Source organism: Pungitius pungitius, chromosome 11 (assembly GCF_949316345.1).
Source record: "Pungitius pungitius chromosome 11, fPunPun2.1, whole genome shotgun sequence".
Lineage (NCBI taxonomy): Eukaryota > Metazoa > Chordata > Actinopteri > Perciformes > Gasterosteidae > Pungitius > Pungitius pungitius.
This window is the reverse complement of record NC_084910.1, coordinates 19542727-19565357: the sequence shown is the minus strand read 5'-3', so window position 1 is coordinate 19565357 and position 22631 is coordinate 19542727. Positions and strand designations below refer to the sequence as shown.

At 42.8% G+C, this 22631-nt stretch overlaps 4 protein-coding genes and 1 non-coding gene across 9 annotated transcripts; 4 read left to right on the top strand and 1 right to left on the bottom strand.

Annotated features, from left to right (window-relative positions):
- Positions 1 to 2090: 2090 nt before the first annotated feature.
- LOC119197632 (natural killer cells antigen CD94-like) lies at positions 2091 to 5112 on the top strand. Its single transcript, XM_062565559.1, has 6 exons — positions 2091 to 2105; positions 2853 to 2910; positions 3590 to 3790; positions 3876 to 4042; positions 4277 to 4389; positions 4467 to 5112. Exons 1-6 carry the CDS (start codon positions 2091 to 2093, stop codon positions 4588 to 4590), a joined length of 678 nt encoding a protein of 225 aa, XP_062421543.1. The 3' UTR covers positions 4591 to 5112.
- Positions 5113 to 6051: 939 nt separating this feature from the next.
- Positions 6052 to 6133, top strand: trnas-aga (transfer RNA serine (anticodon AGA)). The gene has a single exon. It is a non-coding gene; the product is annotated as a tRNA-Ser (tRNA).
- A 321-nt stretch (positions 6134 to 6454) lies between these two features.
- Positions 6455 to 10888, top strand: cfap418 (cilia and flagella associated protein 418). Of its 4 annotated transcripts, none has more exons than XR_009957076.1 (7): positions 6455 to 6688; positions 7170 to 7263; positions 7462 to 7529; positions 7872 to 7937; positions 8007 to 8102; positions 8202 to 8412; positions 8708 to 10053. XR_009957076.1 is itself a non-coding variant. In XM_037454126.2 (7 exons), the coding sequence occupies exons 1-6, from the start codon at positions 6543 to 6545 to the stop codon at positions 8359 to 8361; spliced, it is 630 nt and encodes a 209-aa protein (XP_037310023.2). In that variant the 5' UTR covers positions 6455 to 6542; the 3' UTR covers positions 8362 to 8388; positions 10749 to 10888. The 4 variants fall into 4 exon arrangements, 3 of the variants coding, with proteins under 3 accessions (XP_037310023.2, XP_037310022.2, XP_062421614.1); XM_037454126.2 differs by lacking the exon at positions 8708 to 10053 and adding an exon at positions 10749 to 10888 and having other exon boundaries at positions 8202 to 8388; XM_037454125.2 differs by lacking the exon at positions 8708 to 10053 and adding an exon at positions 10753 to 10875 and having other exon boundaries at positions 8202 to 8388.
- A 413-nt stretch (positions 10889 to 11301) lies between these two features.
- On the top strand, positions 11302 to 14232 carry wdr73 (WD repeat domain 73). The gene is made up of 8 exons (XM_037454081.2): positions 11302 to 11497; positions 11760 to 11827; positions 11939 to 12024; positions 12112 to 12200; positions 12284 to 12351; positions 12582 to 12755; positions 12848 to 13195; positions 13786 to 14232. The coding sequence occupies exons 1-8, from the start codon at positions 11439 to 11441 to the stop codon at positions 14013 to 14015; spliced, it is 1122 nt and encodes a 373-aa protein (XP_037309978.2). The 5' UTR covers positions 11302 to 11438; the 3' UTR covers positions 14016 to 14232.
- Positions 14233 to 15733: 1501 nt separating this feature from the next.
- Positions 15734 to 20901, bottom strand: plekhf2 (pleckstrin homology domain containing, family F (with FYVE domain) member 2). Of its 2 annotated transcripts, none has more exons than XM_037454114.2 (2): positions 20718 to 20901; positions 15734 to 17480 (listed from the first exon to the last, which is right to left on the bottom strand). In XM_037454114.2, exon 2 carries the CDS (start codon positions 17467 to 17469, stop codon positions 16729 to 16731), a length of 741 nt encoding a protein of 246 aa, XP_037310011.2. In that variant the 5' UTR covers positions 17470 to 17480; positions 20718 to 20901; the 3' UTR covers positions 15734 to 16728. The 2 variants fall into 2 exon arrangements, with proteins under 2 accessions (XP_037310011.2, XP_037310013.2); XM_037454116.2 differs by having other exon boundaries at positions 20722 to 20901.
- Positions 20902 to 22631: the final 1730 nt, after the last annotated feature.

Genomic DNA, 22631 nt, shown 5'->3' with positions numbered 1-22631 from the left:
GTCTGTCATTGTGCATTCAAACTAACAGCTTTAAATGTCAGCTTTAAAGGGACTCGCGTTCTGATTGGTTGAGAGGGGGGTGCATTATTCAGTGATAATGTACAGTAGCTGAGACTATTTGTCTCTAAACTGATGACATGTGACACACAACGTTTGGTGGCTACAACTATTTGGTGCTGATTTACTTACTATATAAGTAATAATGTCTCTGGTAACGTGTTACAAAAGCAACTAGGTACTTGAGGAACTACTTTATCTTCCGTAATGTAAAAGGGGAAGGGTGTTGTTAGGCCCGACACGCAGCCTGCGACCCTCAAACTGTTACTGAAGATAAAGTACAGCCTCAAGTACCTTGTTGCTTTCAATAAGATCTACACGTGTGGTCTCCACTACGGAGAAATGGATAAAAGCTGAGTATGTCACAGAAGTCTTGGGGGCACAGGCTGCTCTCTGTGGGGTGAGATGAGGCTGACCCCCCAGCGCTGGACTGGTAATCGGGCATACCGGGCAAATGCCGACGCACTTGGGGGCCGGTCGATAGGCCTATAAAAACATTTTATTTAAAAAAAAAAAATTGCTTTCGACCGGCCCATGAAGCAGGGACAGCGGCCCATTGGTTCATTTTCCATACTGACACTGGGCTGGCCCAATCATCTCTTAGCAGGCTCCACCCCTCCCTCTCCGTGTGTCAGTCAGATGCGTCAGTGGCTCAGAGCCAGAAAGAAATGTGTGGATTAGGATGGAGAAACAAAAACCTAACAGTAAGGGGGGTGCGGAAAAATTGCGGGCCAAAAATAAATCTAGAGGTTGATGCCTCAACATGTTCAAAAATAACCGACGTGTTTAGTGCTGTAGCTTCAGTTTCCAAAACTACTACAGAACCTGACGACATGTTGCAGAAACAGCAGGTGAACACAGCACATGGAGGCAGGGCTGGACTGGGTTTATCAGAATAAAGAAATTCATACAGGTTTTAAACAACTTGGGGGTGAGTAAATGATGACACAATTTTCATTTAAAGACTACAAACCCTCTTTAATATGACACCAAACAACATTTACCTCTAATTGTTGAGACACTTCCCATAAAAAACCTATACAACAAATTACTCACACAAAACGTCCTGATAATATATATATATACAATTTAGAGTATTCACTTGCCGTAATATTGCATATTAATGATATTGGAAATTCAGATGAAACATTATAAAATATCTAGTTAGTTGAATATACAGCTTTCAAAATGCAAAGCGGGTTTTTCCCCCCATATAACATGCGTTAGCTACCTCTTCTAAGGTGTAACTCGTTGGTGAGTAATAATTAAAATAATCAAATGGCATCATTTAAGTTTTTTTCTACAGAAGAAGGGCCGTCGACAACCGTTATGAGTTTTAAATGGTTACATTAGAATATCCCAAGTTGCAATTGAATAAGTGAACTCTTAACTCTGCTAGCAACAATAACAGTGCTAAATAGCTTATGCTGTGTTATTTGACTTTAGCTGAGTGCAAACGATATTCCTGTTGGAGGTTGGTTCTGCTTCAGCTTTGGACCAAAATCCACAAAACAGATGACAGAATTCCTCTTTAGTGTCGTGTGATGAACACTTTGTTGTGTTGTCTTTCAGACGCAGTCATTGAGGACCATGGTTACGAGAATGCAGCAGGACGTCCTGAGGACAACGCCCCCCCAGGTGCATGCTGAACGCCACACACTTGATATGATGGTGGTTCAGTAGTGAACCTGCTTCTCCACCTGTGATGTATGCAAGGCCTTTGAGTGTTGAAGCGGCACCATGACCTCCACCCTTTTTGTGATGTTTGTGTCAGACCAGAAGCTCCGGTTCTCCTCTCCGTCTCTGCCCCCGGTAGCCGTGTGTTGGCTCATCCTGCTGCTCATCATGGGCCTTCGTATCTACTGTGAGTACCTTCTGGGTGGAGCGAGTCCACGCCGGCTTCCTCTTAGCTGCTCGCTGCTGGAGCTTCTGATCGATGGGCTTCATTTGAGACGAATCCATCATGAGGAGCTTTCAGCCTGTAGAGATCAGAATTCAATGTGTGAGACTCCACAGACATAAAGACCGGCTGCATGTCCACCCACAGGGTGAAATGTGTTCTGACCATGAACCACCTCTCTGTGTCACATGGGTTATTTAAATGATCTGAACAAAGGAACAAAGACACCAACACTTCCCTCTAATGTCATTTTTTGAACAAAACATCGTGCTGAAGAAAGAGAACCAACAGCTGACTAAAGAGAACCTGAAGTGATGCACAGAACAGCAGATTAGATTCATTTCAATTGGATGTTTATATTTCCAAAGTTCAAGTTGAAAGTCCCATGATTCAATCCCAACAATCTCTGGTGTGTGTTTCTGTGTGTGTGTGTGTGTGTGTGTGTGTGTGTGCGCCTGATCTCCAGTCTCTGCTATTGATTTCCATTCAAAAGAGATGAATGAGCCTCATGTCGCATCGTCCTTCATAACTAAACAAGATGAACTTGTATTAATTCTGAGTTATATAATTAACGTGAATAAATAGTCCACATTTATGGAGGACGAAAAATGACTTAAGTATAAATAAATAAATGAATTAATGTATGAATAAATGCGTAAATACACGTATAAATAAATACATGTAAATAAAAGAATAAATACATTAATGTATTAATATAAGTTTACACCCAAACATTTCCATATCTCTACAGTTATTTATTTCTACATTTCTGTATTTCTTCATTTATTTATGCCTGCATTTCTGTGTCATATGTAAATGAGCTCAGGAGAGCCCAACCTCATTCTTGAGCAGGATTGGTCAAATAGAGGAGCGAGACAGAAGCAATCGATCCCAGCACGATGCTCCTGTAGCGCGTCTAGAAGCTTCCAGCAGCTCATGGCTTCTACCGAGGGGTGAGATGTGTCAACAGCAGTTGTTTAGCTCACGTTTCCTAAGTGCTGTTGTTCAAAGTGCCAACATACTAACGTTGTATCAAACTGTTGGATAGCCGCGTAGCGTTCACTGCTTTATTTCTTTGTAGCACCGAGAACCGCAAACCAACCACTTTTTACCTCCGCGGACGCATGACGTCACACTTTGCACCCGCTGGGGGGGGGGGGGGGGGGGGGGGGGGGGGTCTGCAGTCTTTCCTTGTGGAGACAAAAGAACTATCGCCGTGAAGAGTGATTTATTCATACCTGCGGTCGGACCTCCCACCTCATTAGCATTTTATTTCTTCATTTATGTGCGCAGACGCACAAATACATAAATGTGTAGGCCAACAGAAATGTAGAAATAAATATATGATACAGACCCATAAATAAATAAATGTAGAAATATAGGAGAACAGAAATTTAGAAATAAATGGTATGTATTTGTTTATGACCTGTTTTATTATCAACTTTTATTAATTTATTCATACATTTATTCATTTATTTTAACATTTATTTATTTACGCATTTATTCATAAATTTATTCATTTATTTCTATATTTATTTATACAATTATGTATTTTTTTTACACATTTATTCTTTTATTCATTTATTTATCCTTTAGTCATTTTTGGTCCTCCATACACATTTTCATTTTCAGTTACTACAGTAATTGATGAAATAACGAACCAGTTAAAAGAAAACCAAACGACTCTGCTGGCGACCAATGAAAACCTGACAAAACTCAGTGATCAGAGGGAGAACTTCACCAAACAAATCCAAGTGTTGGAGGACAACTGGAAGAAGTTCAATGTCAGCAGAGCTCAGTGGGCCATCGACTCGTACTGCCCCAAAGATAAAGGTATGATCACTTTACATGAATCAGTCCTCAAAGAACCAACAACATCACAATGAAGCTGTTTGTTGGTTCTTCTTTGTTCTTTCAGGGAGAACGTGTTCAGCTTGTCAGGCAGGCTTTCTTGAGAAGCAGATGAGCTGCTATCTGTTTATTAACAGTGAAGCTCCTTCTGAACCTAAAACCTGGGAAGAAGCTCGAGAGAACTGCAGAGGAAGAGGTGCAGATCTGGTTGTTGTTCATAATGAGGATGAAAAGGTGATGAGAGACCTGAGGGAACATTTATGATATAATTATTAAATATAAATGGTTTTCTGTAGTTGAGTCTGTAGGACTAGTTTATGGGTAATAACATATAAATATAAATACCATAAATAAACACTTACATCCTTGGGACCATTACTTAACCTCACACAACTCTTCTCTAGAAATACACACACATTACTTTGGTTTGTTTTATCGTTGTTAATTGTCACATCTTCTCTTTCATAGAAAATACTCAATGATTACAGCGCTAGATACCCTGTACCTAACGGGTACTGGATCGGCCTGAAGGTTGAAGGAGGGACGTGGAAGTGGATCGATGGAACTGATCTCACTGACACGTAAGAGACACATTCTTTAACACCATGAATCGTTTCTTCTCTCATTGTTTCATCTGAACATCATGTTGTTCCTTCAGCTCCTGGATAGGATCTCCTGCTGAAGGTCACTGTGCCGTTTCTCTCATGAACAGAACATGGGCATCAGTGAGGTGTGATCAGAAGAGAACAAGGGTCTGCACACATAAAGCTTTGTCTCTTTAAACGTGTCATATTTCGTCCTCCAGAAGGTTCCTGGAGGCTCCTACATGTAACATAAAGTGGCTCATCAATATAAAACATGTAGGATTCTACTTTACAATTAGGATTTCATTCAAGGTTTTAATTCCTACATAAAATAGCTTTTATTGTCTAAAGTGTTCTTCAAAGCAGAATCTCACCTTTCAGGTGTATTATTGGATGGAATAGATCCTCTGAGTGTGAATACAGACATCACCACTAAACTGTGGATCATTCATAAGTTGCTGTGTGTTTTCCTTGTGATCTGTTAGAGATGAAAAGCTTATGATTCACACATCAGCAGATTGATGATCAGTTTCCTGTCTTCTGCCTGATGGATTTCATGTTGTTGCTACCATTGAGCAGCAGGGGGCGCTGCCTCGCTGCTTCTCTGCAGGATGCTGCTCAGTTTGCATTAATACTCATCATCATGTTGAACTTGCACAGCTGATGTGTCTCAGTTCATCTCATGTTTGAGTCTGTTGTTGCTTGTGAATAAATCTGCAGCCACACGTTGTTGTTCCTCTTTTTTTATGGGCTTGAATCCTTCAACAAGCTTCAATGGCGTCAGGAAGAGTCGCCTCCTTCAGTTGCAGCGAGGCCTTAAAACGCAGAAGAACCGTCTGTGACCATCTGCAGCAGCAGAGCTCCACAGAGGAACAGGAAGTGTCCCTCATCAGGGATGTCTCACTCTGTCCATCCAAAGTTGTACAGTACGTACAAAAATTTTCAAATATTCAGAGTAGTACGCAAGGTGTAAGGCAGGACCACTGCAGGGACAACCTCCATCAGATGTAACCTCCATCCACAGGAACCTGTGAGGAGGGAACAACAAAGACTTCTGGTAAAAGGCAAAGTTTGTAATTTGGGTTCATGATGACAGTAATAATAAAGTGACTAATAATAATTATGATAAAAGCAGCGGGTGTATTAGAACCCTTATTTATAGATTGTTTACTTATTACGTTATAAACAAGGTAACAATGCATCTAGAACTTTTTCGTGAGTAACATTTCCGGGTATTTCACACAGTACTTTACAATGTTGCTTTAAGCATGCAGTAACTTACGATGTTTTGGCTAGCTTGTTTACACTTGTTGAATGGACCAGTTCATTCATTATTATGAACATCTTCATGATAATATCGTCTCTCTTTCAACCTTATGTTACAACATGACACATCAATAAATTTACGTTTTTCCAGCACGTTGATGTTTTACGCACTTCTTGGCCGGTTGAAAAGACGTTGAAATGAGGTCTTGGACGTTCAGACCTCATTTCAACCCGATTTCAACCATATTTCAACGTTGAAATTACGTTTTGTGCTCACTGGGGTATTTCATACACAGCAATTATTACTGTAATTTGCATGCATCATAGTTTCTGACATCAGTTTCCATCTGTATTTTACATAACACTAAATTTCACTGGACATTTTTGCAGCCAGTTGTCGTGGCCGAGTGGTTAAGGCGATGGACTAGAAATCCATTGGGGTCTCCCCGCGCAGGTTCGAATCCTGCCGACAACGTCCGATCTTTTGTCAATTGATCCTTTCGTTTTGACGTTTAGGATAGTATTTTGCTAACATTTAGGCTAAGAATGTCTCTTCAAACGTGCCAGCTCACCGGCATTACAGATTAACTGTATTTTATTACATAGCTAATAAAATATAATATATAAAATAATTTCAAAAAGCATTTAGTTACTTTAAAAACTGGATGTAAGGATATAGGAATCCAGAGGTCATATGGTCTTATTTCAGGAGCAAAAGTTAACATAACTGTCGAAGAAAACGTCACAATCATTTTGTAACACTTATTTTGAAAGGTCTCGCTCCGTTTCCGCTCCGTTCTCGCGTTACCGAGCAACGACGAACGCCATGAGCGAGCTCGCTTGTGATCGGGCTAGCGTTAGCTAGGTGGTTAGCTCCCCCGAACATGGACGAAGACGTAGACCTGGACGAACTGCTGGACGAAGTCGAACAAAAGTTCTGTGGCAACGTCTCCGTGTCGTCGTTGGCTCGCGGGGACCCGGGCGAGGCGGGAGAATGCGGGCGAGACAACGCAGGAGTAAGAAAACACAGGTAAACAATGCTGATTTAGCTAATGCTAATGCTAACTAACTGTGCTAACTCACTAAATAATGAACTGTATGTTCTAGGGCTATTAGGTCTTCAACGACAACGAATGTTTTGTATCAGGCTCTCTGCATCCAAATGTATATTTACCCTCGTATTATATATCAAGTTCTATACATCTTAGAATAGTATTAACCTTCTAATTATATAGTTTATAATCGAATAGAATGTTGTGTATCAAGTTCTATACATGTTAGAATAGTATTAACCCTCTAATTATATAGTTTTTAATCTAATATAATGTTGTGTATCAAGTTCTATACACGTTAGAATAATATTAACCTTCTCATAATAGAGTTTATAATCTAATATAATGTTATGTATCTGGCTCTATGAATCCCAAAGTAACTGACTGGAAACGCGACTCTTTTGAAGCGAACTGTTTATTTGGCCCATAAGATTCACTTGATGATGAAACTTGGTTCAGGACGACGGGCCCCGAGCCGCCGGCGAGCAGCGCCACAGACGACATCGATGCTCTTCTGGAAGAACTCCTGGAGGACGACTTCCCTCAGCTCAAGGTCAACGTGTACTTCACGCTCAGACTCATGTCACAAATAAAGTCACTAGTTTTAACATTAAAGTATATGTAACGCGCTAAAACTATAGATATTTAAAACGAAGCGAAGAAATAGGAGATGGAAGGTGAGGAGTTGTATCTGGATGAAGGCTACAAACAGACTTGAGATCCTTTTTTTTACTGTGCGGTTTCCTTCCAGAGGGAAGCGTTTCCTGAAGGACACTTGGTGGTGGAGAAGAAGCCTTCGGCTCAGTCTGGAGGGAGAAAGTGAGTTAAATCATTTAATACTTTAAAAAAAGAACTGATGGGAATAATAATATATGTATATATTACAGGATAATAGCTACATTTTCATTTATTGCATACACTATAGCATGTTATAATGATAATAATAAATAATAAACCTTTAACAAATTATGTAAAACAACGTATTAAATATTAGATCAGATGAATTCATGTACAATATGATGGTCTTTTAACAGTAAATAACTAAGAACCAAAGTGAAATGAATCATTATAATGATGACCGATTGTTATTATAAAAGAGTTGATTTGGTGTCGTAAACACACGCATTAAGTTGGACGCCATTTTTGTTTGTGCTCGTCCAGGTGCTGCCCCGTCTTCGTCGGCGGAAGCTCCGTCCCGAGTGGCGTTGGCACGGCAACGTCCAAGAGGTGAGTTCCCGCCCCCGCCCCATCTCTGCCCCCGCCGCCACACAGCGCTCACGGATCACTGATCCCCAGGTCATGTGACCAGCTGAGGTGCACGTCCTGCGACTTCCGCGTACTGACGTTTGACGACCGCGCGTGGGACTCGTCCTGCGACTACCTGTTCCTCAGGTGAGTCTGAGGACATGTGTGTCCTTTTTCCTCTCGTCCGTCTGGAGACCTGTCAAGTGTGTGTGTGTGTGTGTGTGCGTGTGCGTGTGCGTCCTGAAGGAACAACGCCCCTGACCGGGAGAAGCTGGGGGCCCGGCTGAGGAGGAGCGGGGGCTCTCGGGCCTTTGCCTGCCAGTGCAGCTGGTTCTCAGCCGACGGGCCGACGGACCTCAGGGAGCGGCCTGGGCTCCGGTGGGTCTGTGGGAAGCACCAGGCCTGAGGCCAGAGAGTCTGAAACGTCCCACGGGTCAGTGAACGCCCCTCTGGTGAAGTAAGAGTACGGGACTAAAGGTCCTACAATATTCCTCCGGTCCTTTTTTCAAAATAAAGTCAGTGACTTTTTTTTTTAACAACATCAACACATTTAGGAAGTCAACATCAAACTATAAAAAAGTATTACATATAACAGGAATAAATTAACCAAATGAAGACCAAGAGCATTTTTGTTTTCTGTAATAGTTTATAAAAAGATCAACATTACTAGCAAAATTCTATATTAAAAAAACCCATTATAAGAAAATGAATAAACTCCAAACGTTGTTTGCTTTGTTTCATGTTTTTATCAGAACTGACTGATGACGCTCTGCCAGGCATGAGCTCCATCAATCATCACGTCACCTGACGATGAGAGAGTGAACAGAGAAGAAGAGTGTGACACTGATTCAAAAACACACACGTGTGTTCATTGAAGCTTTGAATGAGCTGTTCAGCCACGTTTTCAATCCGATTCGTTTCATTAAACTTATCAGCCCGATTTTTCCCTCCAAGATGAAGCTGAAGTAATGAACCTTGTAATGATGCCGAATTGAAGAAGTAAAAGTTGTATTATTAATAGGGCCGGGACTCGATTAAAAATATTAATCGAATTAATTAGAGGCTTTGTAATTAATTAATTGAAATTTATTGCATTTTAATTGCATAAATATTTGACCTGAGAACAGTGAGAAGTATTTTTTTTCACATGGATTTTTATTTTTGTTCAACCAATTCCAGGAGACAAGTGTAGAAACAGCATATTTAGAAATATAGTACTTTCAGAAATTCAAGTAGCCTATAGGTAAGTAGACCTTCTTTAAACTATGTTTTTTTAAGTAGACCAATACTTTCAAGTACATTCAGAACATTGGTTATTTTTTCAGACGTGGACTTAGTTACCCTGGTCCTTAAACCAGTCATCTGGTGCAGTGTGGGTTGGGTGTGGGTCCTTGTACGTCCACGCTAGCTGCTAATTGTGTTGCGTTGAGGTGATACTTGAGGCTCGATGTGAATTCCTTGTTGCACAGCTTGCACACAACCACGCTCTTATCGACGCTTCCATCCGTGTGTTTATTATAAGAAGATTTCCCATTCACGGGGCCACCCGACACGGTCTCGTCAGCTTCTTCGTTCATGTTCACTGTGGTTTGTTGTTGTCTGAAGTCATGAACGCTAGTTGGTGCTCCAGTATAATCGGTCCCCCCGAAACTCATCCAGAGAGAAACGTTCCGCGGTGCAAAAATAAGTGTAAAAATGCGTAAAAAATGTTTAATGTGTTATTTTTTGTGTAATTAATTCATCTTAATTCACATTGTAATTAATTAATCGTAATTAACGCGCTAAAGTCCCGGCCCTAATTATTAACTACAATATGGGTGCATAGCGCTAAAAATGTTGTGTGGTTTAAAGAGCAAAAAAGCCGGAAAACTTATTGATTTTGACTGAATCTACTCTGGATATTCATGGTCCTCAGAGGATCCTCTGGGTTACACATTATAAATGTGTACTGCGTATTTAGTTGATTTTGTTTGTGTTTGTGGCCTAAAGTCTTCTTTCGTTGTCTTTTTTTTGTACGTCAATTGAATAAAAAGAGATCGTATTGTGGTTTTACGACATACTTAATACATCTTTTTTCACTTGTGTCCTGGTCACTAGTTTCCAATAATTAATTTAAAAACCTGCTGTGGCAAAATACCACGTTGATCCACAGGGGGCGCCATGAAGCAACACTGACATTTTGTTGCAGTTCTTTTGCTGGTATCAGAGTATTTCTACACTGGTATTTGTACTCCTTTTAACATTAGAGTTCTTCTTTCTTTGATGCCCTTCTCTGATTGGTCGTCATAATTGTGTTAAATTACTGATTAAACTGATTAAAAATGCCAATTAATTTGGATTGCAGCACTTATTGACCTGATTTTCAATGATTCTTTTTAAACTCATAAATACCTGACAGGATGTTCCCATAACTTCAGCCAATTTAACAAAATAATAGCAGGTAGAAAAGCAGTGTCAACGGGAATTTTGAGATTCATTTCTGATACAATTTTACAGTGTATTACTGTGATTTAGCAGTAATTCACTAGTAATTGTACTTAATCCAATTAACTTCAGTTACAGGTATACTTTAAAATATTTACAGTTAATTATTGGGCACTACTTGTATCTCAGTAACTATTACAGTGCTGTAAATGTACACTTTACAATTGATGTTTTCTCTGTGTATTATCTGTTAACTCCTCAATAACACATAAAAAAATATGTAATAAACCATGCAGTTGAGTTGAAAAAATAATAATGTGGGAGCTGTCATCTCTCAGAGGAAGAGTGACTCAACCTGTCTCCTCTCAGACAGCAGGAGGTTCAGGACAACCGGAGGAGGAGGATGAATCATGATTTGGATGGATGTCTCTTCCAGATGATATCAAGTTCTGTTCATATTATTTCATAATTTTATCAGCTGCTATTTACATTTGATTGATTTTAATATTCTACTTGTGACATTTTTACAGATTTGTATTAATACAAAATATACTACAGTTAGAATTAGATTAGTTATCTGGCAGCCTATGAATGAATTAAATTGAGCTCCACTTTTCCTTAATCAAGTGATAATATTCAGACATTCTACATAATACATTATTTTGATACTTAAGCATGTATTGAATTTGTATTTTTAGTTCTTGTCCTCTTCAATAAATTATTTTAATAGCTCTTATCTATAACAAGTTGTAAATCGCTTTATTTGATGAAATTGCACCTTCTTGTTCTTCTTAGTTTGTGTTCTTATGGTTGAAACGCACTTATTGTAAGTCGCTTTGGATATTTAGCGTCACGACATGTAATGCAATACACGTTTTCAGTTATAATGAGACTCTGGTGGTTAAACATTTAATGTGAAAAGGTAAAACAGACGTATATGTTCCGTCCAGCAGGCGGCGCTGTTTCCGGTTGCATCAACCACTGAAGCAGCTGCAGAAGAAGAAAACCCGGAAGTAAACACATGAACGCATTTGAACCGAAGCGGTAACGTGAGGCGAGATGGAAGCGACCGACTTCCAGGACGCTTTAGACGACTGGTTCATCGAGTCCCTGAAGACGTGAGATGAGTTTTATCTGTTAACGACTCCTTATTCGGGCTATTTTCTATTCGGCTGCCCGTGAAGTCACGTGATGAAGCCTGAAGATGAAGCTCAAGAGCGACGGGCAACTATTCCATTACGATTTGTAGAGTGGATTATATTAAGGAAATAAGACCATATTTCATATTTCATAATTAATAAAACGTCAAACGTGAATACAAACTTATCTTAAGCTAACAATGGCACATGTATCTGTAAATATGATCTACTCATGTCCTAGGTACAAAGACCTCCACGTGTATCAGCTGGAGCATCCCACTCAGGTGCTGGAGTGGACCTCAGGGAGGAGTGAGTTCATCAAATACACGAAATATTACACTTCACAAAATTCAAAAGTAACCAGACTAATGTTTCGCAAGCTTTGCACGTGACCTGCAGTGATCCTCCGTGTGTTTCCAGCTGTGTGCGTCGCAGGACACGAACCCTCCAGGAACGAAATCCTCGAGCTGCATTTGCCTCGGAAACTGTTCGCTGATGAAAATAAGGTAGAAGAGATTAATGCACACGGGCAAACAACACAACGTCCTTATGTGGGTTAATGCCTCTAATCTGTGTGCGCGTGTTGTGTTCAGGGACTCTGTGCAGAGCGGGACTTCAAAGTAGACCACGGTGGGTTCACGGACGGTCCGGTCCGCTGCCTCGCACACGTCCCGGGAACCAGGCCAGTTTGGATATTGGATATTTTGGTCAATTGCCGAGTTGGACTTGAGTGTTTCCTGGATTCACGTCACAATGTCCCTGCAGGTGCGTCGTCACCAACGACGGGCTGACCTCCGACCTTCAGGTGTGGAGTGTAGGAGGAGACGAGAGCGGTCAGTACGACAATTACCAGATAATCAAAAAATACACAAACTATCCATTATCTCGTGAACTTTAATGAAAAAGGTCTTACTACTGCTCCATAGTATATTGTGCAATAAAAAAACACAAAAACGAATAGGTCATAATAAGAATAAGAATAGGAGAATTGACATTGAGGTGAAGAAATAACAAAAAGTCGCACAACGTGCGTTTGAGGCTGCGTCTCTTCGTCCAATGACAGACGCGATCCGGCTGACGGGGCGTGTCGAGGGGAGGAGTAACCGGAGGAGGAGGAGCTTACCGGACGCAGTCTGCAGGGTGGCGGCTGCTCGCTCCTCTCGGGTTCTGCACGGCGCTGTGAGCGGCGACGTGCGCGTGACCGAGCTGACCTCGGGTCGGGTCCTCTACACGCTGGGTAAACGGACGCAGCTCGTTTAGGGTTTAAATGCTGACGCCGTGATGTAAAACATGACGTCACAGCCTAAACGCTCTCTGATGAACGCGCAGACACCGACTCGGACGAACCCCTGAGCTCGTTGCGTTTCGCGGGCGACGCGGTCTTCCTCGCCGGCTGCTCCAACGGGAACGTCTACGTGGCCGACACCCGGACCCCCGCCCCGCCCGGGCTCCACCCCCCGCCGACGTCCCCGGGCGACCCCGCCCTCTGGCAGACGGAGGCGTCCCCCGGCGGCGCCGTCCTGCGGCTGTCGGCGTGCGGTCGGGCCGTGGTGTCCGACCCGAGGAGCCCCAGGGGGGCCGCAGGCCGGGCTCGGCTGGAGGTCCCGCCGGGGGGCCGCGGCCCGCAGGGGGGCGTGTCGTGGGCCCCGGCGCTGGACGGCTGCATCTCGGTGTCGGGTGAGTTTAACCAGCTCGTTAGCTTAGCATAGAGACTGGAAACAAAGGCAAAGTGTTAGCTTTGTTCCGCCCAAAGGCAAACGTTGACTTCACTGGCACAAATAACTGCTGTCAGTTAAACGCGTTTTATCACGAGATTAACGTTTTCTTAATGGACGTTTGTCTAAAATGTCTGAAAGCAAAGAAGTCGTAGCTCACCTTTTATTAGTAACCTCAATGTCAGAATATTAATCCCTGGTTTAACTGCACTAAACAGGCCGAGTTCTTGATTTTCTACTTCATCATTTTATTTTGTACCGCCCTGTTTTTCAGTAAAAAAAAAACATTTGCCTAAAGGAAGTCAGTCCACTTTCCACGTTGATAAGAGCATTAAAATGAAGAAAAAATCATGGAAAATTTCGAATAGATACAAATTTGTGATTGTGATTCATTTTGAGTTAACTAGGACATAAATGCGATTAATCGTGATCGAATATTTAAATCGTTTGACAGCACTACAAATAACATTTCTACAATCTATGAAACCTTTTGCGAAGATTCTATTTATTACACATCTCTGGATCGGTTCTATTCCCCGTGTGTCCGTGCAGGGTTCGGTGCAGCGGTCCGGATCTACGACACCTCCGTCTGGCCGACGGAGCCGCTGGACGTCCCGCCGCTGTTTGAGCACCGCGGGCACGCCGTTTATTCGCAACCCGCCGCCGCCGACGTCTTCGTCACGGCCCACGCGTGGCACCCCGAGCGGCCTCGGACGCTGCTGTCCGCCGCCTCAGACGGGTCGGTCCACCTGTGGGACTGGGTGGACCCGCTCTCACAGTGAAGAACCGACGTCCAGAGAGAAGTCAAATCGAGGAGGGAACAATAAAGCTTGTGATGAAAATGGAACAAATTCATGAGTACTTTTTACAGGTGCAGTATTTTAAAACTGAGTATATAGATATTCTTTAATATGTTATCATATTAAGTTAAGGCTAACATACTTAATAAGACCTATTTTTATTTTTAACTCCAATTATATGGAATCATAAATAAAATGTTCCTTTACCTAAACTGAATAAAACCTTTAATCACATTATGACTGAAAGTTTTGAGCTCAATCGAAGAGGAAAATGAATATATAGTTAAAGAAAAGCAGTTTGATGAAAATTGTAATAAGTCATAACTGCTGCAGAAAATGTGACCGCTGCGTGACCTTCATCGTCGTCATCACCCAGCATTTGTGTAAAGTGTGATTAACGTGCCTTTAAAATAACCTGCGTGATTACTGCTATTATCCTCCATTACGAGCTCATCCAACCTTCTCTTAGTTATTTTAATATTTGAAGCAGTGACTCGCTGTGTAGAAACCTTTTAAATCCATGATCCAAGATTCTGACATAACGGATTAAACATTGAGAAGCTAATTAATAATATTTTAGTATTATTTTTATTTAATTAAAATGCTTCTTCCCACACTTTTATTTCCTTTGCTAACAGTCCATAATCAACAGTTTATTAATGTGTTCATACACACACAAATATGAGTATTACATCTAAAGTAAATAGTTTCCTTGGTCATATATCTTAGTGTTAAATCACATTTTCATTTAGTTTATGAGAATTTGCTTTGCTATTTATGTTTAACGGTTATTTTATTGATAATTTTGTTCTCTTTGAAACATTTATTTCAAGGCTCATTTAAAGACTTATTTTTAGTGACTATTAAAACTCGTTAGAAATATTCAACCAATCCCAGCTGTATTTTACAGACTTATTTTCTAGCCAACTTAAAAATATCCTTTTTCTTCAAACAATCTGAATTAAGAAAACACAAAAACACCTCAGTTTTGTAAGCAAAACATGATTTATATATATAATATATACTCAAGATTTTGGAAGGAATTAGTATCAAAGATATTCTGGGTTACATTCTGATTGAAGCCCTTTTTGTTTACAAAAAATAAGGAAACTAAACAGAAAAACATGACAAACATTAGACAAAACAAAATAACACGAGATTTACACTCAAATGCAGCTGTGATGTTTCATGCCGTTGACCTCCACCCATTCAGCAGACCCTGCAGCATCTTCTGGCGTCGGACTGATGTCCTTGAAATGACCGTGAAGGTCAACGGGTCCCCTCTCTGTGGCTGATCATCACGTGATGTCATCGGGACACAAATCGACGTTGACTTACTTTGAGGACGATTTTTTTCACTTTTGAATATTCAAACCCTAAAAAAGACTTTACGGCGTCACTTCGGCGCCGTTGCGTTGATGAGGCTGAAGTAAAGCCCCGCCCCCTTGTCGTTTGAACTGACAGTTTGACAGACGGTGCGTTCATGCGCACTGTGGGAACCGCGTAAACCCCCCGCTCGCTGTTCATTTAGGTTTCTCAGACGGAGCAGAAAAGCTCCAGATTGAACAAAAAAAAAAATGAATTAACACTAATAATTATGACACAGCAAAATTTAAGAGCTGGTCATAACTGTACAACAAAAAACTAAATAAAACCTCATTCTGTACAAATGTACAAACAAAAAAAGATTCGTTTTTAAAAAAATATCCACCAATCACTGAGAAAAAGTCAAAGTCATCAGGACAACTCTTAGAAGCAGTGCTCCATCATCATCATCTTCATCAGGACAGCTGGTTAGTTCTGCTTCCATCAGCATTTAATCTGTTGGATTTTAAAGAAACAAAAGGGTCCCTTTCTCCTCGCTCGCCCTAAACTCCTGGCTCCTCCCCCCTGTGGCGCCATTGGTCCCTCCAGACGCTTCGCAGTGAGGCGTCGGCCTTCTACAACAAAACATCATCAAACACCTCTCTAGTGATGAAGAGTAGGCACTACCATCTTCATCAGCGTCGTCATGGAAACAATCTGTTGTGCTGGTCTGAGACGACTAAAGGTAATATTATTCATAATATATAATATTAAATATAAATAATAGTTGTCATGGAGAAGAAACATGATGTAGTTCACTGTAAACGATAATTTAATAACGTAATAAACGATCCTCCCATAAGCGTTGAAACAGGAAGTAAAGCCCGCCTCCCGCTCAATCTGATTGGCTGCCTGGGACGTGAACTGAAGCAACAACTCGGCAATAAAAAAAGATTTAAAGTTGGTGCAAATTATCGGACCTGGGGGGGAGGGGGGGTGAAAGAAAAAAATATATATATGAAAGGTCATGCACAGCACACACAGCCCTCTACGTGGGTGGGGGGGGGGGGGCAGCGGTGGATTTCAGGCTTCTACTTTGTTATTTAGAAAAATAAATCTTAACGAAATAGGAGAGAAATAGAAAGAGACCCAGAGGGAAAGCCCAACATGTGTGTGCTGCCCCCCCCCCCTCGACAAAAGGAGCACTTTAGGGGGTCTGGGAAGGAAGCAATGGTTTGATGGTTAGCACCGTTAGCTTCTGTAGTGACTCATCGTCCAAATAGAAGTCCCGAGACGAGAGGAAGAGGTCACATGTATTTGGTTTGAACTCTGGCAGAGAGGAAGAAGAAGAGGAGGAGGAAGAGGAAGAGGAGGAAGAGAAGGAGGATCCTCAGTCGCTGCTGTCGTCCTCGTCGTCGTCCTCGTCCGACATGTTGTGGAACTTTGACCCCAGGCGGCCGAGGGAGTCCGAGCACGCCGCCGCCGCTCCCTCCGCCGCCAGCTGCACGAAGCAGAACTCGCAGACGCGGACGGGCTTGGAGGACTGGCTGGGCAGCAGGTGCTTCTTCTCCGAGCACGGCCCGCACACCACAAAGCCGCACTTCCTGCAGTGGTGGCGCCGGCTGACCGGCGTGAACTTGACCTTCTGGCAGCGCATGCACACCGTGGCCTCCGAGTCGGGCACCCACACGGCGGCGTGCTCGCCCGAGGGCGCCTTGCCGCTCTTCTGCAGCAGGTCCTCCACGCACTTGCCGATGTGGTTCATCCACTCGGACTTCTCGGTGGCGGTGGCGGCGTACACGGCGAAGGACTTGGTGGGCGTCTTGATGAGCCAGCCGTTGCGCAGGTCGCCCTCGTCCGGCACCTTGTCGATGGTGACGCTCTCCAGCGGGATGATGTGCTGCTTGTTGTACTTCTTCTTCTGGATCATGATGTTGCCGTAAACCAGGATGTCGTTGAAGAGGAAGAACTGCCGCGCCTTGGGCTTCTTGCGGCACAGCTTGGTGAGGACGCCCTCGCCGATCAGCACGCGGCCGGGGATGGCGAGCGGCTGGCCGGCGGCGCCGAAGCAGCCCTCCACCACCCCGATGCGCTTGGAGTTGGCCTCGCTGTTGGCGAGCCGGTCCACCATCTTCAGCTCACCTGGAGACGCAGAGAGGGATGCGATCAAAGACTGAAGAACACGCTGCACGCATCATCAGCGCCATCGCTTAGCGCTTAGCTGCTAACAATGCTAGCTCCTAGAGGCACTTCAACCTGACAGTTAAAGCGCGTTGAGGAGATCTAGATTTGAAGAATGAAGCGCTGAAACGTAAAAACTAACTAAATGGTTTCACTTCCTCTATAAAGAAGCCGGGTGGCAGTGGGAGTAATGTGACCCCGGTAACCCCGGTAACCACCGTGACACCGTAACCCCGGCAACGCAACCACCCTGTCTGACGCTTCAGTCTCTCGTCCTTCTCGACACGAGCCGCAGAGCTAAATGAATGCTAATTAGCGGTAGATGCCCAGTGATCCGTACACTAGCAGCCCCCCCAATAAGCAACCGGCTGCCCCCCCCCCCGGAAACAGGCGAGGCCACAGAGACTAAAAGGCTGCAGAGAGGCGGAGGGAACAAGCAGAGCTAAATAGAAATCTCATTTTATTACTTGTTAATCTACTTTTTCCAAGCTGACGTTTCAAATGTCTTGATTTGTATGAAACCAAACTATATTTAATTTGTCTTTTCAAAAATGTTGTGAAACAGAATAGTTTGAATCCAGCAGCTTTAAATCCAACAACACGAGCCACAGAGACGCTTCCGTCGATGTTTAAATGATCCCAAAAAAGAGCAGCGGGGCACAAAAAGAAAAGTCTGTTGGTTCTGATTGTGACCCCCGAGCCCCCCCAGAGGGGAGAGCAAAGCGCTCCGTTATTCATAAAACCATCAGTTTAAAGAATTTAAGCAGAAAAGTTACTAAAAACCTGCAAAAATTGAATTTAAATAATTGTTTTCCAACGGTTGTAATAAAAGAAAATGAACTGGAGATGTTTTAAGTTTATTTTCTGTCTTATTCATTTATAGAATGTTCATGTGTTCAGAAGTTCAGTAAAACAGGGACTTGAACCAGTTCAGACCTGACGGAGGAACAGCCCAGAAACCTGCGGCGGTAACCATGGAGACCGTCCTGCTCCCTGCAAAACAAGCCTGGATCGGATGTAATGTTTTTCTCAAATATGGGTTTGTACTGACACACACACAAGTTTCACTCTGAACAGGCCTCACCTGCCTCCTGCCCCCCCCCCCATTCAGACCCTTGACCTGTTCTGGTGAAACTTAAACATGTCATTTCTCTCCTCCCCTCGGTCTCTACATGGTTATCTGGGGGGGGAATTGTGTGGCATGAAGACAACATGTGTTCATTTGTCTCCCTCAGCGTTTCTGTCACAACGAAGAAGTGAAACTCGGACTTACTACGACACAAGCTGTTGTTAAATAAGTCTTGCAGCCAGATTGTGAAAGGAGAAGTGTCCATATGTGGAAAGTCCTCACGCACTGTCCTTATAGGGACACACACACACACACACACACACACACACACACACACACACACACACACACACACACACACACACACACACACACTTCAGATCCTCTGTTTAAATCAGACAAGCTTTGACTTCAGGAAGTGCTCAATGTGAACATTCGCTTCCTGGTCGTGATTGTTATAATAAATATCATTAATAGCATGAAGCAGAGTCCAAAAAAAGGAAACGGAGACGCTGCTTAACATCAATAAGCAGTATTGGTCTCCTAACGCTATCAATGGCACTTGAAGTTGCATCGAATCAAGCGCTCCCCGCCGTGTTTACCTGAGAAGCAGCACACGGAAAGTAACCTGCTCCTCTCACGCTTCTAATCTGCATCCATTTATAAACCGAGACATGTTGGATTATGTGTTGGATTACAGCAGGGAGAAGGACCGGGGGGATGGTTTTGGGGGGGGGGGGGGGGGGGGCGGGGGGATTATCTGACAGGTAGTTCTCTTCCCTCGGCCTAAACCGGTTTAGTTCTGGCAGAACTGGTTCCGCAGCACAGAGCCGGGCGCCGGACTCTTCGTCGTCTAGACGACTTTACAGCTTCTAACTCTCTGGAGACGGTCTGAGTTTTAGGATAAAAGGTCAGATGTCACTGACAAGAAGGACTTTGGATCATTTCAAATAAAGCCACATTTAACACTGACACGTTTCCTTATGGATCCGTAAAATGAAGTTTGTATGTTTCATGAAACTGACATTTAATTAGGGCTGCAAACCATATTGCGGTTTATTGTCCGTTTCGGTAAGAGCTTTGACATCAAATAAACATTAAGCCTAGAGGACATTAAAACACAGCCACAGTGCTGCAAAATTAGAGAGAGGAAAAAGGAATAGAAATGAGAGGCTGTAAATAGTAACAAAATTACGCATTTCAGTATTTCTTATCTCTAATAGACTAATGTGTAACTACTAGTTCATTTCTTCCAATCAAAACATGATGAGAAAACAAACGGATTAGACATAAAGCCTGTTCTTACACCCAGAGGCAAGATAATGAACGTAAGCTTAAAGCCAGCAGGGTAAACTAAATGTGAACGACCTTTGACCTTTGGCCCAAACACATGAGAAAGTTCCAGTAAAAAGGCCTTCAGACATCTGACTGAAGTCAGAAATCTGAAGTTAAAGCACAAAGTTCCATATTTAAACAGTGGACCGGTCCTCTGAGACGGTACCTGTGCAGTGACGTAAGGGTGGGCGGGGGGCAGAGACACCTTCTTCAACTTCGCAGCAAGGTTACTTTATCATGAAAAGTACTCAATAGTACTCACAATCCACACTACGGTGGTATGGGCTGTTAACTTTGAAATGGTGCGTTTTAGTCCGTTGAGAAGTGTCGTAATTGCCTAAACTATAATACGTTTAACACACTTGAGCGAAGAGAGAGGCGCGTAATCGTTCACGCGAGTTAACGTCTCAGTTTTTAGTCATAAATATTCACACTTTCGGCCAACGACATTATCTGAAGTCTCCTTGTGGACTTCCAGAGTTATCGACCAACTTTGACGTCAGTTAGCCGAAGTAGCACAGCTGTTAGCATCCCAAAACTCATTCGCTGCTACATTCATCGAAGCTAACTGATATTCTGACACACACACACATACACATCCGGGTATCTCCACCTCAAAATTGACACCTTTAAAGAAGCATGAAGTTCAACCACGCTAGCTTCTGCGAGCTAGTTAGCCGTTAGCATGAATGGGAAAAGTGGCAGCGACACACGGAGGGCGCTTCAAGCTAGCCTTTAGCATCGAGTGGCAGAACAGCGGCAAAGTTTGTAAATTAGAGAAAGAAAACACTTACACACCCAACGGCTCCTCTCTCGCTTCGATGGCTTTAATCAGCGACCTGACGCCCGGTTGTAATTCCAGATAGTGGCTGTGAAGCAGTGCTTCTCCCCCTCCTTCAGAGACCGCAGACAGCGACCGCAGTTGGAAACTCCGACCGACCAAACAGACAACAACATGGCAGCGCCGCGCCGCGTTCAGGGCACACACTGGACACTCGGGAAATATGAATATTCGGCTTCAATGCAATATAATATCAATGTCGGTGCGTTTTAACAACTATAATCCCACACTCAAGCTTTTACGTAATCCAAGCGACGTTAAACAACAACAGAGGGAAGAGGTATTCAAAAATTTGACATCCCTTTTTATGGTATTCTTATTGGTTCTATGGTAAAAGCGTTTTATACATTCCATGCAGGACAACAGTGGGCCAAAGTTGAGTTTGTATTTATATTTATAAAAGTTTGTAATACATAATAATGTAATATCTTGTTTTGTAGCTCTGGTCGACACATTTAAAAAATGTAGGGACATGTTCTCGTTTCCCGGACGAGCAGTTTTTAGCAGTATTTATTAGGTTATTAACATTAAAAACGGTGGGAAAACTTTATTTTATTATTATTAGTAGTATTTGCACCGATACAACGTACAAACACAATTTATGGGAAGTCAGTGTTGTCAGGGAGTAAATACTTCTGTGGAGAATCCCTTCTTCTCGAATGACTAACAAGAAAACATGTAATCCTCCGATGTGGGAGCAGCACTGTGAAGATCTTTTAGTTAAATAACTCGGCGCGTTGGGGCAGATCTCCTCGTGTTTCTCGCACGAGTGAAGGAGCAGAAGTTCTGACGCATCCGAGCGAGTCCCAACAAGCGGCACTAAACCCTCTGCGCGTTTATTCCCACGCCCCGTGAACGCAGCGCGCTGGGTGGAGACCTGATCCTGGATCAGAGGAGAACAGGATCAAATTACGCCAAACTACATTCAAATAATATGGTTTCAAATCTAGTCTTGATTCATATTTTTTTCCACTGATGTAAGTGCTTATTCACTTCAACAAATATTTTTTCCTGGTTTTATTTTTCCTATATTAAGAGAAGACACATTGTGTTCTTCTTTCACACTATAAAAACATCCCAAACACACAGCTGTGTCCATATATTGCATCTGAATTTGTTCATTATTATTATTTTACGGTCATTTGTGCTAAATCCACAGAGTTGTACAGTAGTGGAGGATGTTTTAAACCCGTGAATCACTTGTTTCTGTTGACATGGCAACGGTGAAATGATTCTGTGCCTTGCTCGGAGATAAAATGTTTTCTCCCGCTGAAGACATCACTGTGTGTGTCTGAGAGATTGTGTGTGTGTGTGTGTGCGTGGGTTCTTTCCGTGGATACGGTGGGTTCTTCGTCATCACACCTGTCACTTCAGCTGTCCGCTCGTTACCTCAGGCCCCCCAAATGTGACGGGATGTGCAAAATGATAACGACCATTTGTTTTGTTCTCCAGGCGTCTCTCTGAGTCAAAGGAAGAGTCAATGGTTCGTTTTGTCCTATTTTAATGAACAATAAATAGTCAACAGGGAGAACACCCCCGCCCCCCCCCCCCCCCACCCGAGGGCTTCGTTAATACACATGGGGGCAAATGAATAAGTGATGACGATTATTCTAGAAAAAAAACACAAACCTGCTCCACAATATCATCTCCCATTAAAAGCTCCAAAAATAATTCTCTTTGCTTTCTAGTAATTCTACTCAGAGGTAAATATTTGTACGCGGCTTGGCCCCGCCTCCTCTCCGTGGTTTCATTAAGCAGAGCAGTCAAAGCAGGAGACTGAGTCACTTCACAAAGGTTCAACCCGTGGAGTTCTGTGTGAAGGCAGCTCTCTGGTGGAATGCTGTGTCAAAACATTCTCAGAACCTTC